We start from the raw sequence: 16558 nt of genomic DNA, 5'->3' as shown, positions 1-16558 counted from the left end.
AAAAAAAAAAAAAAAAAAAAAAAAAAAAAAAGCAGGAGTTCCAATCCTAGTCTCTGATAAAATAGGTTTTAAAGCAACAAAGATCTAAAGAGACAAAGAAGGACATTACATAATTGTAAAACGATCAATGCAACAAGAATAGATAATGATCTTAAATATATAAGTGCCCAATAAAGAAGCACCCAGATACAAAAGCAAGTTCCTAATGACCTACAAAGACACTTATACTCCCACACAATAATAATGGTAGACTGTAACACTCCACTGTCAATATTAGACAGATCGACGGGACAGAAAATTAACATGGATATCCAGGACTTGAACTTAGACCTGGACCAAGCAAACCTAATAGACATTTACAGAACTCTCCATCCCAAATTCACAGAATATACATTCTTCTCAGCACCACATCACACCTATCCTAAAACTGACCACATAATTGGAAGTAAATCACTCCTCAGCAAATGCAAAAGAACAGAAATCATAACAGTCTCTCAGACCATAGCACAATCAAATTAGAAGTCAGAATTCAGAAACTAACTCAGAACCACACAATTTCATGGAAACTGAACAACTGGGTCTTGAATGTTGACTTGATAAACAATGAAACGAAGGCAGAAACAAAGATGTTTTTCGAAACCAAATGAGAACGAAGACACAATGTATCAGAATCTCTGGGACACTTTTAAAGCAGTGTCTAGAGAAAACTTTATACCAATAAATGCCTACATGAGAAGTAAGGAAAGATAAAAAATTGACACCCTATCATCAAAATTGGAAAAGCTTAAGGAGCAAGATCAAAAAAACGCAAAAGCTAGCAGAAGACAAGAAATAACTAAGATCAGAGCAAAACTGAAGGACAGAGAGACACAAAAAATCTTTCAAACAATCAATAAATCCAGAAGCTGTTTTTTTGAAAAGATAAACAAAATAGATAGACCACTACCCAGATTAATAAAAAAGAAGAGAGAATAATCAAATAGATGCAATGAAAAATGATAAAGGGGATATCACCAAAGATTAAACAGAAAAACAAACCACCATCAGAGATTAATACAAACAACCCAATGCACATAAACCAGTAAACCTGGAAAAAATGGATAAATTCCTGGATACTTACACCCTTCCAAGCCTAAACCAGGAAGAAGTTGAAACCCTGAATAGACCAGTAACAAGGCCTGAAGTTAAGGCAGCAATTAATAGCCTACCAACCAAAAAAAGCCCAAATCCAAATGGGTTCACAGCCAAATTGTACCAGACATGAAAAGTGGATCTGGTACCACTCCTTCTGAAGCTAATCCAAACAATCCAAAAAGGGGGAATCCTCCCCAAATCTTTTATGACACCAATATGCTGATACCAAAATCTGGCAGAGACTCAACAAGAAAACTTCAGGCCAATATCCATGAAGAACATAGATGCAAAAATCTTCAATAAAATACTGGCAAACTGGTTGCAACAGCACATCAAAAAGCTTATCCATCACGATCGAGTAGGCTCTATCCCAGAGATGCAAGGCTGGTTCAACATACACAAGTCTGTAAACATAAGTCACCACATAAACAGAACCAAGGCAAAAACCACATGATTATCTCAATTGATGTAGAGAAGGCCTTCAACAAAATTCAACAGCCCTTTATGCTAAAAAATCTCAATAAACTAGGTATGGATGGAACGTATCTCAAAATAATAGAAGCTGTTTATGACAAACACACAGCCAATATCATACTGATTGGGCAAAACTGGAAGAATTCCCTTTGAAACCTGGCACTAGACAAGAATGCCCTCTCTCACCACTCCTATGCAATATAGTATCGGAAGTTCTAGCCAGAGCAAACAGGCAAGAAAAAGAAAGTGTATTCAATTAGGAAAGGAGGACATCAAACTGCCTCTATTTGCAGATGACAAGATTGTATATTTAGAAGACCCTATCATCTCAGCCCAAAATCTCCTTAAACTGATAAGCAAACTTCAGTAAAGCCTCAGGATACAAAATCAATGTGCAAAAATCACAAGCATTCCTATATACCAATAACAGAGTTAAAGAGAGCCAAATAAAGAACAAACTAAAATACTTAGGAATAAAACGAAAAAAGGATGAAAAGGACCTCTTCAAGGAGAACTACAAACCACTGATCAAGGAAATAAGAGAGGACACAAACAGATGAAGAAACATTCCATGCTCATGGTTGGGAAGAATCAATATCATGAAAATGGCCATATTGCCCGAAGTAATTTATAGATTCAACGTAATCCCCATCAAGCTACCAATGACCTTCTTCACAGAACTGGAAAAAAACACCTTAAATTTCATATGGAACCAAAAGAGAGCCAGCATAACCAAGTCAATTCTCAGTGAAAAGAACAAAGCTGGAGGCATCATGCTACCTGACTTCAAACTATACTACAAGGCTACAGTAACCAAAACAGCATGGTGCTGGTACCAAAAGAGAGATATAGACCAATGGAACAGACCAGAGGCCTTGGTGGCAATGCCACACATCTACAACCATCTGATCTTTGACAAACCTGACAAAAACAAGCAATGGAGAAATGATTCCCTGTTTAATAAATGTTGTTGGGAAAACTGGGTAGCCAGATGCAGGAGGCAGAAACTGGACCCCTTCTTGACACCTTACACTAAAATTAACTCCAGATGGATTAAAGACTTAAACATAAGAACTAACATCATAAAAACCCTAGAAGAAAATCTAGGCAAAACCATCCAGGACATAGGCATAGGCAAGGACTTCATGACTAAAACACCAAAAGCATTGGCAACAAAAGCCAAAAGAGACAAATGGGATCTAAGTAAACTCCAGAGCTTCTGCACAGCAAAAGATAAAATTATTAGAGTGAACTGGCAACCAACAGAATGGGAAAAAAATTTTTGTAATCTACCCATCTGACAAAGGACTTATATCCAAAATCTACAAAGAACTAAAACAGATTTACAAGAAAACAAACAAACCCATTCAAAAATTGGCAAAGGATATAAACAGACACTTTACAAAAGGAGACACATATGAGGACAAAAAACATATGAAAAAATGCTCATCATCACCGGTCATTAGAGAAATGCAAATCAAAATTACATTAAGATACCATCTCACGCCAGTTAGAATGGCGATCATTAAAAAATCTGGAGACAACAGATGCTGGAGAGGATGTGGAGAAATAGGAACACTTTTACACTGTTGGTGAAAGTGTAAATTAGTTCAACCATTGCGGAAGACAATGTGGCGATTCATCAACGACCTAGAAAAAGAAATTCCATTTGACCCAGCAATCCCACTACTGGGTATATATCCAAAGGATTATAAATCATTCTATTATAAGGACACATGCACACGTACGTTCATTGCAGCACTGTTTACAATAGCAAAGACTTGGAACCAACCCAAATGCCCATCAATGATAGACTGGACAGGGAAAATGTGGCACATATACACCATGGAATACTATGCAGCCACAAAAAACGATGAGTTCATGTCCTTTGCCAGGATATGGCTGAATCTGCTTTTTTAAAAAGGAAAAACTCTCAGGAAAGTAATAATCCAGGGACCTTCATCAACATGATAAAGAGCATCTATGATGAACCCACAGCTAACATGCATCATGGTGAAAAACTGAATATGTTCCCCAGAAGATGAAGAACACAAGAATGTTTGCTTTCACTGCTTTTATGTAGCATTTTTCTGGAGATTCTAGCTAGTTTAGTCAGGGAAGTAAAAGAAAAATCATCCCAGTTGAAAAAATAAATAAATCTGTCCTTATACACAACTATGATCACACAACAGTTTTGGGTAAACTCTAACCAATGGGCCAGCTTCTTGTCTTTGTCTATGAACACAGCTGTGTTCATTAATGTACAGGTTTTCTATGGCTCCTCTCATACTGCAATAGCAGTGTCAATCAGCTGCAACAGAGATTCCCTTTTCCACAAGTCTTTAATAAGAAACTACTTTAAGAAAAAGTGTGACAGTCTTTGGTCTATGTAGAAAATCTGATCAAATCTTCCAAGAATGTACCAGAACTAATAAGTGAGTTCAGCAAGATTGGACTATGTCAAATCAACATACAAAAACCAATTGAATTTCTATATATTCGTGATAAGCAATCAGCATAAAAATTTTTAAATATTTATGACTATATGAAAAACTGAAATACTGAAACATCTGATAAAACACAAGACAACCTATATACTAAAAACTACAAAATATTACTGAGAAAATTAAATATGACCTATATAAATGCAGACATATGCTTCTTCAGGAGAAGGAAGATTCATTATTGTTAAGATGTTCATTCTCCATAAATTAATCTATAAATATAACACAGTCCCAACCTAATGTCCAACAAGCCAGTAGGCTTTTTTTTAAGTTGACAAGTCAATTCTAAAGTTCATGTAGAAATGCAAAGGTTCTAGTATAGCCAAAACAGAACAAATAACAAAATTGGAAAACTGATTATGACAATTATTATAAATCAATAGTAATCAAAACAATGTGCCACTGGTACAGGATGAACATCCCTTATTCAAAGTGCTTGGGACCAGAAGTATTGCAGATTTTGGATTTTGGAATATTTGCATATATATAATGATATCTCTAGGAGATAGGACCCAGGCCCAAACACAAAATATGCTTATTTTTCATATACACCTTATACACAAAGCCTGAAGGTAATTTTATTTTATTTTAATTTTTGAGATAGTCTTGCTCTGTCACCTAAGCTGGAGTGCAGTGGTGAGATCACAGCTCATTGCAACTTTCACCTCCCAAGTTCAAGCGATTTCTTGCCTCAGCTACCTGAGTAGCTGGGATTATAGGTATGCATTAACACGTTTAACTAATTTTTGTATTTTTAGTAGAGATGGGGTTTTGCCATGTTGGCCAGAATGATTTCGAACTCCTGACCCAAAGTGATCCTCCCGCCTCAGCCTCCTAAAGTTCTGGGATTATAGGCATGAACCACCATGCCTAGCCTCTGAAGGTAATTTTAAATATTTTATAACTTTTTGCATGAAACAAAGTTTGTGTACATGAGCTCAGATATGGAACTTTCCACTTGTGAGATCGGGTTGACAATAAACACACTGGATTTTACAGTATTTCAGATTTGGGATTTTTGAATTAGGGATGTTCAACCTATATAAAGTCAAATACAGACAGTTCCCAACTTAAGGTGGTTTAACTTAGTGACTTTATAATGAGTTTAATGAAGTATCACTTAGCTTTTGACTGAAATCAGAAGTAACCCTACCATAATTTGAGGAGCATCTGTAAATTAATAGAATTCAACAGAGTCCACAGGCAAATAGATGACATACAGGCAACCAGTTTATTTCTGACAAAGGCAGGATGGCAATGTAGTAGAGAAAGGATAGCCATTTCCATACATGGTACTCAAACAACTGGCTGTTCATATCTAAAAAGTTAACTTGAATCCATACCTCATTCTATATATAAAAATGAACTCAAAATGATGCATACATTTACATGTAAGACCTAGAACTATAAAACTTCTAGAATGAAGCATAGAATAAAATTTTTGTAAAAATTTTGAGAAAATTACTTGTGCTAGGAAAGATTTCTTAGATACGACATAAAATGAAAACTCTGTAACTAAACAAAGTTCATCAAAATTAAAAACCTCTGTTCTTCAGGAGACACTATTAAGAAAATGAATTCAAGCCACAAACTGGAAAAAATGTTCTTGTAAAGTAATAGTGTCCATAACCCTTAAAATTCAACAAGCAAGAAAACATCACCCTAATATTGTAAATAGAAAAAGATTTGAAAACACAGTTCACCAAAGAGGATATACAGATGGCAAATAAAACATGGAAAGATGTTCAACATGTTTAGTCATTAGGATCATGCACAAAATCCACACCCATGAGAATGCTACAAATAAATACTGCAATACTTAGTGTGACAACACAGAAATGGAAACTGTCCTAGTCTGTTGATGGCAATGGTACAAATGTTTTGGAAAACAATTTAGCAGTTTTTCTAAAAAGGGAACATAAAGCAGCACAGGACACTTTTGTGGGTGATGGATAAGATAACTATGTTCATTATGGTGATAGTTTCACAGGTGTATACACCTGTCAAAAAACTTATTAAATTTTACATCTTACATATGTGCACTTTAACATATATCAACTATACCTCACTAAAGCTAAGGATTGTAGGAGCAAACACCTGGGGCACTGGCTGTGATGTGGAGAGAAACAAGGATATGAAATGATGTAGTATAAAGCTAGAGTATGACATGTCTATCTTATAGCAATGACAAGTGGCAGCTGGGTGTTAAGCAAGCAGGTAACATGATCAGACATAAATTTTAAAAATGTATATAATTATTGTTGCAGAACAGACCATGGTTTTGGAAGGTGGAGCAATAGGGAAAAGAGTTAAAAAAGAGTTATCACAGTATTCAACATACGAGATAATGGCCTGACCCTAGGTAAAGGCATAGGAGAGAAGCAGAGTCAACAAATAGATTGGGAGTGTCATTCACATGGAGAAAGGTACAGTGGAATGATCACAGCTCTTTGGCTAAGAGTATACAAGATAGAGCAGTTCTCATTCTATATTCACAAAAAGCATATTTCTGAGATGAACATCCCTATAACACATCAGTGATCTATGACACAGTGCCAAGCAATGTGTGCAAACATTACTATAGGCTAGGGAAAAAGCCTTAAATTTATGCATTGGTCCTACCTTTACACTCCATTCTATGTTGTTCAATGAGTAACATAAAATTCTTATAATCAGAGTAAGGCAACTCATCAACCTCTGAGGTTGTTTCAGATGACCAAATTATGTCATCGGGGTCATCCTTGAAATATAGATGTCTTTTAACCTATAAAATAAATAACACTGTTTGAAAATGTCCCCCAAATATTTATAGCATATATTAAATGTACACCAGTGGGAATTATTCATCTTTTTTTATGAGCAAAACCAAAGTACTTCTTAAAATAGTTAATAGACTTTGGTTAAGAGGGTACCTTTATGAATTGTTACTGCTGCTTTTTCAAAGCCAGTATCTTTACTACAAAAGATTTTCTGTTTTTTTAAGTGACCTTTAATAAGAGATTTTCAACAACATTCTTGACAATTTACTTTTACAATACCTTGTTCTCTTTATTAGATGTTTTCTCTGCAAGCCTAAAAAAAAAAAGTTACAATCAGGCAAATGGTAAATATGTAAAATACAAAGACTATCTATAACTATTTTCTATATAAAACCTCTATGTTTATAATTTCTCTCTCCTATTCATAAAGTTTACAGGTAATATTTCACAGGTGATGTAAAATACATTTTCTACAAGGGGATAAAGTAAATGGAAAGGGTAGCATTAGTTTTCTGACAGCCAAAGAAAAAGAAAACACATATTACTTGCATTATTTGATAGAAAAAAAATATATATATACACACACACACACACTAGCTTTTTCTCGTTGCCCCCATTTATTTATTTATTTATTTATTTATTATTAATTTATTTTTTGAGAGAGTCTTGCTCTGTTGCCTGGGCCAGAGTGCAATGGCATGATCTCGGTTCACTGCAACTTCCAGCCCTATGGTTCTAGTGATTCTCCTAGCTCACCCTTCTGAGTAGCTGGGATTACAAGTGCCTGCCACCACACGTACTTATTTTTCATTTTTTTATATTTTTTGTACTTTTAGTAGAGATGGGGTTTCACCATGTTGGTCAGGCTAGTCTTGAACTCCTGAACTGAGGTGATCCACCTGCCTTGGCCTCCCAAACTGTTATGATTATAGGTGTGAGCCACTGCACCTGACCTTATTGCCCTTTTCCATACAAACAAGCTTTAATTGGTACTAAGACTTATTTGATAAATATTACTTATGTAACAGAAACCCTTTTTAAAATTATGACATTAGCTTTTCAGGACATGCTGTGCAGGTACTGTGTACTATTCTAAACACTGTACAAGTGTTTAAGTCACTTGAATCCTCCCAACAATTCTGTGAGATAGATAACATACCGAGCATTTTATAAAGGAAGAAAGTAGGCATGGAAAGGTCATATAACTTGCCCAAGCTCATAAAACTTGTCAGTAGCAGATTAAGCATTCAAACCCATGAACTCTGGCTCCAAAATATGTGTTTCAGGATACTCTATAATACACTATAAAAGTAATATTAATTTTCAAGTGTTTACAAGTAATATAATAGCAGATGAATTCACGTTATCTTTCCATTTCTTTCTATGATTACACATAATAATCTCTGAATCTTGCAATTTTTTTAAATAAGATTTTATATCTATGCTGCTTTGGAAACCTGCTTTTAATAAACTGAAAATTTGGTTTCTCTAAAGAAATTCAGCAAAAAACATTCATTCATCCATTTGACTATTTATTTATGCATTCAACTGAAACTTATTGAGTGTACAAGACATGTCAAAGACACTGTTGGCCCAAAAAACATTTATTTTTTACATTTGAACTATACAGTCCATAAGTAACAGTCTGTAATTATTTTTTCAGTAGTTTGCTTTTCTATTATTAATTAGAAAGCTTCCCCTTCCCAGCATCTGAACAACCGTAAAAGTGACACACCTGTTATTTTAGACTACCTTGGCACAGTTATTTGTGATGCTACTTTCAAAGGTACTGTGATACATCATCAAGGCATATTTAAATTCTATCCAATATGACCAAGTGTTTGTATGTTTATTATAGAATTTCTAAAAATATATGAATGTGAGTTTAACTTTAGGTCATCATTTTCATGTACCATTACATTAAAATATTCCATTCCTGAATGAATTCTGAAAAAACACCTCTTCTGATAAAACTATACATGAGTAGAAACTGTACAAACAATTGATTTACTATAGATATTTAAAAGAAAACTTTCCAATTCTCAGACATGCAAACAAAACTAAATTCCAAAAACACATTTCTTCTCTAATGGATCATTCCGAACAGCAAACAAGAATACTCTAACGGCTTCCATTTTAAAATTGAAAAAGAAACAAGTCACTTGAATATTGTATTCTTCTTCTTTTACTTGTTACCCATTTCTCTACTCCCTTTTGCAGTCAAAGTTCTCTCAAGATTTGTCTGTGCTTAGTCAGGGTTCCATGGCAACCAGTTGAAACTCTTTGTTTTAATCAGTCTTCCAGCAGCATTGACACAGTTGAATATTCTCTAGATTAGGCTGTCTACACTATTTTATTTCCAGAGAAAGTAATCACTGCTAATATTCCTTCACAAGGAGATAAGAAAATTAGAGATTTTATCCTCCTTCAAACTTAACCACTTCACTAAAACTGATATCATTATTCTTCTGGAAGACTACCAGAAAAAATTATATGTGAGCATGAGAAAGACATTATGGAAGAGGCAAAAGACAAGAGGAGCTCACCAGGCCAAAACAAAAACAAAAACAGTAGGAGAAATCCATTTTATATAGAGAATAGAATGTGAGCACAGGGATTAAGCACATGGCATCCAGTTGTTTCCTGGGAAGTTGAAAGGTCAAACGTAAAATACATGAAAGCAAACACTGAGAAAAGAATGCTACGCTAAACTTGAATGCTACGCTAAAATGCTGGAGCTCCCTGCCTGCAAGGCAATGACTCTTAAACATGGGGTCATAGCTGGATTTGTTTCATAGTTATTGTTTTAACGTGTTTCATTTAAATTAAGTTTTCAGAATACTATGAGGCACATATAACCTAAAAGAAACTGTGAAATTACCATAAAGGGAAAAAAACACTTGCTTTTAAAATACCTATATGTCTTTATATATAGTTCAAAAATAGCACTATTCTGATTAATTAGAATTTTGTTTGAAAATAGAATGATTTAGAAACTTTTGTATACTTACAGTGTGGTATCTATTCCTAATTTGAAAAGCTGGATTTATCAGCAGAAAATTGTAAACACACGAATATCACTATCATATACCTACATAAATTTACAAAAAGGCTGAAATTTCCCATTGGAGATTATTATGTTAGGAGTTCAGCCTGAGCCCCTAAAAACACAAAAAACAAAAATAAATCCAGCAATTATTTACCAAAAATATATGTAGATGAGTCTTCTGGTTAAGACTAAGCTTCTAAAAACTATCTTTCTGAGATCATTGATCAAACAATTTCTCTTGATCCAAACTTAAAAAATAAGTATATAATTCTGGAATATAAAATAGAGTTCATTTGAACATAGTTGATAGAACTCAACTTTCAAACAGAAAACATCTGATTAACATTGCCACAAACTAAGGAAAACTGACCTGTAGCCATGGTAACAGGTAGCCACCCAGAACCAAATTTTAATCTAGTCAATCAATGACCACTGGCCTCACTAACACCAACCAATGAATGTCAGCCACCTGCCTCTGAAGACATCCAGAGACAAACTCATTCCAATCAGCATGCCTGGAAGTGCCAACTAATCCACAACAGTCTTAGACAGATAACCACATCGCTCCAGATGATGTCAACCCAGTTACGCCTATGAGAGTCAGCCAAGCCTTCAACTTCACCATTCCACAAACCTTTTATAAGGCTTAGTAGCTGCTACATTATAAGAGACTGTGCCTGACCAGCACAGAGTTCTTACTAGAGAAAGCAATAAACCAAACTTTTTTTTTTTTTTAGACAGGGTCTCATTCTGTTGCCCAGACTGGAGTGCGGTGGCAATATCTCATCTCACTGCAACCTCTGCCTTCCAGGCTCAAGCAATTCTTCTGCCTCAGCCTCCCAAGTAGCTAGGATTACAGGCGCGCCACTACTGACAGCTAATTTTTGTATTTTTGGTATAGATGGGATTTCACCATGTTGGCCAGACTGTTCTTGAACTTCTGACCTCAAATGATCCACCTGCCCTGGCCTCCCAAAAAGCTAGGATTACAGGAGTGAGCCACCACACCTGGCCAAATCCAACTTTCATCTGTTTATTTCAGAAGCTAAAGGCTCATAATCCTTTGAAAAGAATTTTTACATCCATTGCATTTACCACATGAATATTTTATTATTCCTAATAAAATACCAGTGAAGTTTGCAACTCCTATGATCCCTTGTACCATGATTGAAATGATCATAATTACCAGTAATAGAATAGTGAGTGACCACAATATTGGGCTTTTCTCCCTAATTAGAAAACTATTAATATAGAGAGTATAGTTCATTAAAAAGAGCCAAAAGAGTCCATAAAGAGCATATAATTGCCAGGTAAAATTGTCAGAATGAACACATATCAAACTGTACTTTAAGTGAGTATTTTTGTTTAAAACTGTACACCACGATAAACCAGACTAGAAAGGCAAAAGCTTAAATCAGGAAAATAAGAGGTCAGATCCTGTGCTGCCTTTTGAGTATTAGGAGAAAATTTGGCATATATTTTGAGTGAAATGGGAAGCAACTGGAAGTTTTTAACCAAAAGAGTGACATAATCTGACATGCTTCAATAGGTTCACTGGGTTAAGAATTGATGAAAACAGGATTAAACACAGAGAAACAGGAAGACCAATCAGCAGTCTATTATGCTAATCTAGATGGCCGATCAGATGATAGTGGAGTTGCTTAGACATGAAAGATGTGACTGGTTTTTGGATATATTGTGAAGTTAGTCCTGACCAGATCTGCTAACATCTTAGCTGTGGAGTGTCAGAGGTGGGGGTCAGGGGAGGCAGACAGAGAAAGCATGTGTGAGTCAAGGATGACAGCAGGGTTTTGGGCAGAGCATTTGCAAGAGTTGTGATTAATGGAACAGCAAAAGACTACACGAGGGGCAGGTAAGAGAAAGACCATCGGTAGCTAGACTTTGGACCTGATAAATTTGCTGTACCCAATAGTTAATCAAGGAGAGATATCAAGTAGACAGGTTGATATATAGGACTGAAATGGGCTAGAGGTATAAATTTGAAAATTATTAGCATATACAAGCTAGTAAAAGTCACAAGAAAAAACCTCAAGGACTGAGCCCTGGGTCACTTCAACCTATAAAAGGTAGAAGATGAGAAGACGTAAGCAAAACAGGCTAAGATGGATGGACTAGAAAGTCAGGACGAAAATCTAGTCGAGTGAGTGAGATTCTGAGGGTCAGTGAAGAAAGTGTTATAGAGGAGAGAGTTTTCCATTGGGTCAAGTATTGCTGATAAGCTACATAAAGTGAGATATAAAAAAATTATGTCTAGATGTATTACAGTGAAAAATCAGTGACAACCTTGAGAATAATTTTGAAGGAGTGGTGAGAGTGAAAATTAAGGTGGTGAGTTCAAGAGTGAATGGAAAGGAAACTTGAGTCCATGAGTACAGACAGGTTAATTTTAAGGACATTTACAATCATTTCATAATGATTAATAGTGACTAATGATTAGTTACACAGTATGTTTTAACATCTTAAAAGCTTTTAAAAATTATACACACACAAACACAGACACACACACACACACACACACACATATATGTCAAGCCAGACATATATGGCAAGTCAGATCAAGGTACTAAATAACATCATGACATCATAAAATTATAGAACTAAAACACCCCTTGAACATTTCTAGATTATAAAGGTGGTTATCATTTTGGTCATGCTTATAAAGACCACAGAAAGACTAAAGGGCAGTATTTCTTACTTGAGAAAAATCACTCAACTCTGAGATATTTTATCCTCATCAAATATACAAAATGGTTAGTCATATTAAAATAATAAATTCTTTAAGATGAAAAAAGGCAAAAATTCAAATCTTATTTTGTCTACCGAATTTTATAAATTATATAATAGGAAGTCACTGTTGTAAAATATGGTGTTGTGCATACTAAAATATCTTTTGAAAGGATAATCGGATGCATTTAAAGTGCTTCGAAAGAGGAGGTTCACTGCATTAGCAGCACCTTGGTTTTGGCATAGGAGTCAGCAAATCAGTACTTGTGGGCCAAATTCAGCCCACTGCCTGTTTTTGTAAGTAAAGTTTTCTTGGAACACAGTGCTACCTATTTATCTGTTGTCTATGAAAGATGTCAGAGACCTTCTGGTCCACGAAGCCTAAAGTAGTTACTCTTTACAGGAAAAAATTGGGTGAACTCCTGACTCGGTAGATCAAAGATCCTTTGAAATATTTTAACAAGTTTTATCAATACACTGAATATTTACATGGAATACAGATCCTCATGTGCATCCCTCAACAATATTCAGATTATTGTGAGAATCAGTATTTGAGCACTCATGCACTGAGAACAAGAAACAAATGTCATAACTAGCAATTTTGTTGCTAACATAAAGTGCCAAGGTAGCACGTAGTTTCCTTTTGCAACTCAGTAGATATTACAAGTATCAAGATATTACAATGTCATATTCTGACAAAATTTACTTAAGATATGTTATCAAACTAAATGTTTTAAATATACATTACTGATGAAGTAATCAGTATACTATAGATCCAACCTAATTTTAAAAAGAGGGTTGCATACTACGTTATTTAATGGGTATGATGATTTACCTATTTCCTTATTAATGGGATTTTAGACTATCTCCAGCTTTTTGATATGATGATGCTATAATGAAAATTCTTAACATATATAAGCATGAAACATATATAAAATCCTTAACACAGATTTATTATACTTAAGATGTTTTATATTATTAAATATTGCTATAGGCTTACCTATTATACTCTTCACTCTTCTGCCTGGAGAATTGAGGATTATCAGGTTTTCTGCTCCTTCTTTCTTGGATTAATTCATTATCATCACTGTCGCTGTAATCGGCATCTAGGTTTCTTGACACTTCCACTTTCTTATTTCTGCACGTCTTCATTTTTTCTGTAACCTTCAATGAAAGTTTGACACTGATAATAATTGCCATTATTTTATCTAATAGAAAGAACATTTTTGTTTTCATTCATTTTATCACTTGACTCTGTCATGATAATATTCATTAAAATATTTTGTATTTACTTTAATTTTATCACTATATAATTATTACCATAACTTACGTTATGATCTTTTCATCAATATTCATATAAAGTCTGAATCATTTCTGAGTGAATAAAACAAAAATTTCCACACTTTGAAAAAGGGCTCATTCGAAATTTATGCTTTTATTCACTCCACTCCTTGCTGTCTAATATAAATTTCACACCTTTGTGATGAGCAGAAATAGAGAAATAAAAGAACAAAGGCATGAAATCTGTCCTCTTCTATCTTTACCTCCTGGAGTTTACTCTAATGGCCAGATTTAGAGAATGTGCCACTGTGGGACTTCAGGAACAGAAAGGAAATTTTCCCTTTTTGGCACTAAGTTTTCCCCACTATCTTTGATCTTTCTTTTTTCATTTGGATGCTAGGATATAAAAAATGTGAAGGTGCTTGCTGAAAAACAGGAACCAAAGTTTGAAACCACAGAAGAAGCAGAGTGAAATTGCTGAGATGCTAGGATAGAGCTCTGGAAAACGAGATGCTTTCCAAATTTCACATTCAGTAACCACGACATTATATAGCTGGAGTATTTATCTACTTTAGCCCTATTATCTAAAGATTAAATGACTCATCCAAAGCTCCTAAACCTAACGTGGCATTTCCTAGCATTTTATGGCACAGAAACTGATAATACTATTTTATAATGTGGAGTCAGATAAATTACCTGATAAATTCATTAAATTAATCAGAAGAATTAAAAGTATGATCCTGCGAAAGTAACTTAATGCCTCAGCAGGGGCTGGGAGGCCTCATCTACTTTTCCTTTTAAAGGTGAGTATTGCCAGGTTTTTGTTTATCTTTAAAACTCGACGTACAGAAATCAGGTTTCTACTTTGGAGTCAAAAACGAAATTTTTAGCTAAGAATCTATGGTACTTATATGATAAAGTTATACATGCTAATACATATCATACTCTATTAAATAAAATCACATTAAGATCTGATTTTGACAGAAACATGTAAACATGATGGTTAGAAAAATAAATGGAGGTATCTATATACATTTGTTTTCAAACATATTTAAGGTGATCATGATGAAATTATAAGCCCCAACATATTGAGTTAAATGGATCAACTTGCACATGTGAAAGCACAACATACAACATACAGATTCCTTTGACTATGAATATTTGTTCCAATTCTCAAGGATAGATACATTTTTATATCACTTCTTAGTCATTGCTTCCTTCGCATTGATTTCCCACTTTATTCAATAAGTGCAAATCATCTTAAAGTCAATAGAAAAAGTTACATCCCAGAGCTTATTACATTCATTAAGCAATTTCCTATATGCTAACCCTAGTTCAGAAGTATCCATATCTATGGTATATGAATAGATTAGTTTCTCAATCTCTGTGCCACTTCGAAAACAGATAGATAGATTTGGGTTGATTAAGGAACAAAGATTGTAGAATGTTTTCCTGAACTTCTATCGTTTAGATAGAGAAATAATATATTTCTACACACAATTATGAATTTAGAAATCCCATTTTACACAAGAGATTTTCATAAGTAAAAAATTAGAATGCACCAAATAATTGATCAAGAGAAAAAAACAAGTGGCAGCAAATGACCCTCCAAGTCTCTCTCAAGTTGAACTTTTCTTTCTTCAAAGTCAGGAACTCTAGTTGTAATATGCCTACTCCATACTTAAATCTTTGTATATTGTGCTGTAACTATCATTCTACATGTATTTTTGATGCTCTGTCACTATGTGGTGGAGAGGAATGCACATTTTCTTTTTTTTTTTTCCCCATTTATTTATTTCATTGCATTTTAGGTTTTGGGGTACATGTGAAGAACATGCAAAATTGTTGCATAGGTACACACGTGGCAGTGTGATTTGCTGCCTTCCTCCCCATCACCTACATCTGGCATCTCTCCCCTTGCTATCTCTCCCCAGCTTCCCACCCCCCACAGTCCCTCCCCTATTTCCTCCCAACTGACCCCAGTGTGTAGTGCTCCCCTCCCTGTGTCTACGTGTTCTCATTGTTCAGCACCCACCTACCCACCTAGCCAGCTTTCCCAACACCATTTATTGAACAGGGAATCCTTTCCCCTTGCTAATTTTGTCTGGTTTGTCAAAGATCAGATGGTTGTAGATATGTTGCGTTGCCTCCGAGACCTCTGTTCTGTTCCATTGGTCTATATCTCTGTTTTGGTACCATTACCATGCTGTTTTGATTACTGTAGCCTTGTAGTATAGTTTCAAGTCCGGTAGTGTGATGCTTCCAGCTTTGTTCTTTTGGCTTAGAATTGACTTGGCTATGCAGGCTCTCTTTTGGTTCCATATGAAGTTAAAGGTGTTTTTTTCCAGTCCCGTGAAGAACGTCATTGGTAGCTTGATGGGGGTAACATTGAATCTATAAATTACCTTGGGCAGTATGGCCATTTTCACGATATTGATTCTTCCTAACCATGAACATGGAATGTTTCTCCATCTGTTTGTGTCCTCTCTTATTTCATTGAGCAGTGGCTTGTAGTTCTCCTTGAAGAGGTCCTTTACATTCCTTGTTAGTTGTGTTCCTAGGTATTTTATTCTCTTTGTGGCAATTGTGAATGGCAGTTTGTTCTTGATTTG

The 16558-nt window shown here is 34.9% G+C and overlaps 1 protein-coding gene across 3 annotated transcripts in view; it reads right to left on the bottom strand.

The window, feature by feature from the left end:
• ANKRD62 (ankyrin repeat domain 62) overlaps positions 1-16558 on the bottom strand; it is an 83244-nt gene that overhangs the window by 50027 nt on the left and 16659 nt on the right. For all 3 annotated transcript variants that reach the window (XM_037727849.1, XM_037727848.1, XM_017498444.2), the window contains exons 7-9: positions 13666-13829; positions 7151-7184; positions 6735-6876 (exon numbers count right to left, since the gene is read on the bottom strand). In XM_037727849.1, coding sequence (XP_037583777.1) covers positions 6735-6876; positions 7151-7184; positions 13666-13829 — 340 coding nt within the window. The remainder of the gene's footprint in view (positions 1-6734; positions 6877-7150; positions 7185-13665; positions 13830-16558) is intronic.

Source organism: Cebus imitator, unplaced genomic scaffold (genome assembly GCF_001604975.1).
Source record: "Cebus imitator isolate Cc_AM_T3 unplaced genomic scaffold, Cebus_imitator-1.0 Scaffold242, whole genome shotgun sequence".
NCBI classification, from domain to species: domain Eukaryota; kingdom Metazoa; phylum Chordata; class Mammalia; order Primates; family Cebidae; genus Cebus; species Cebus imitator.
The sequence above is the reverse complement of the archived record's forward strand: the minus strand, read 5'-3'. Positions and strand labels throughout refer to the sequence as shown.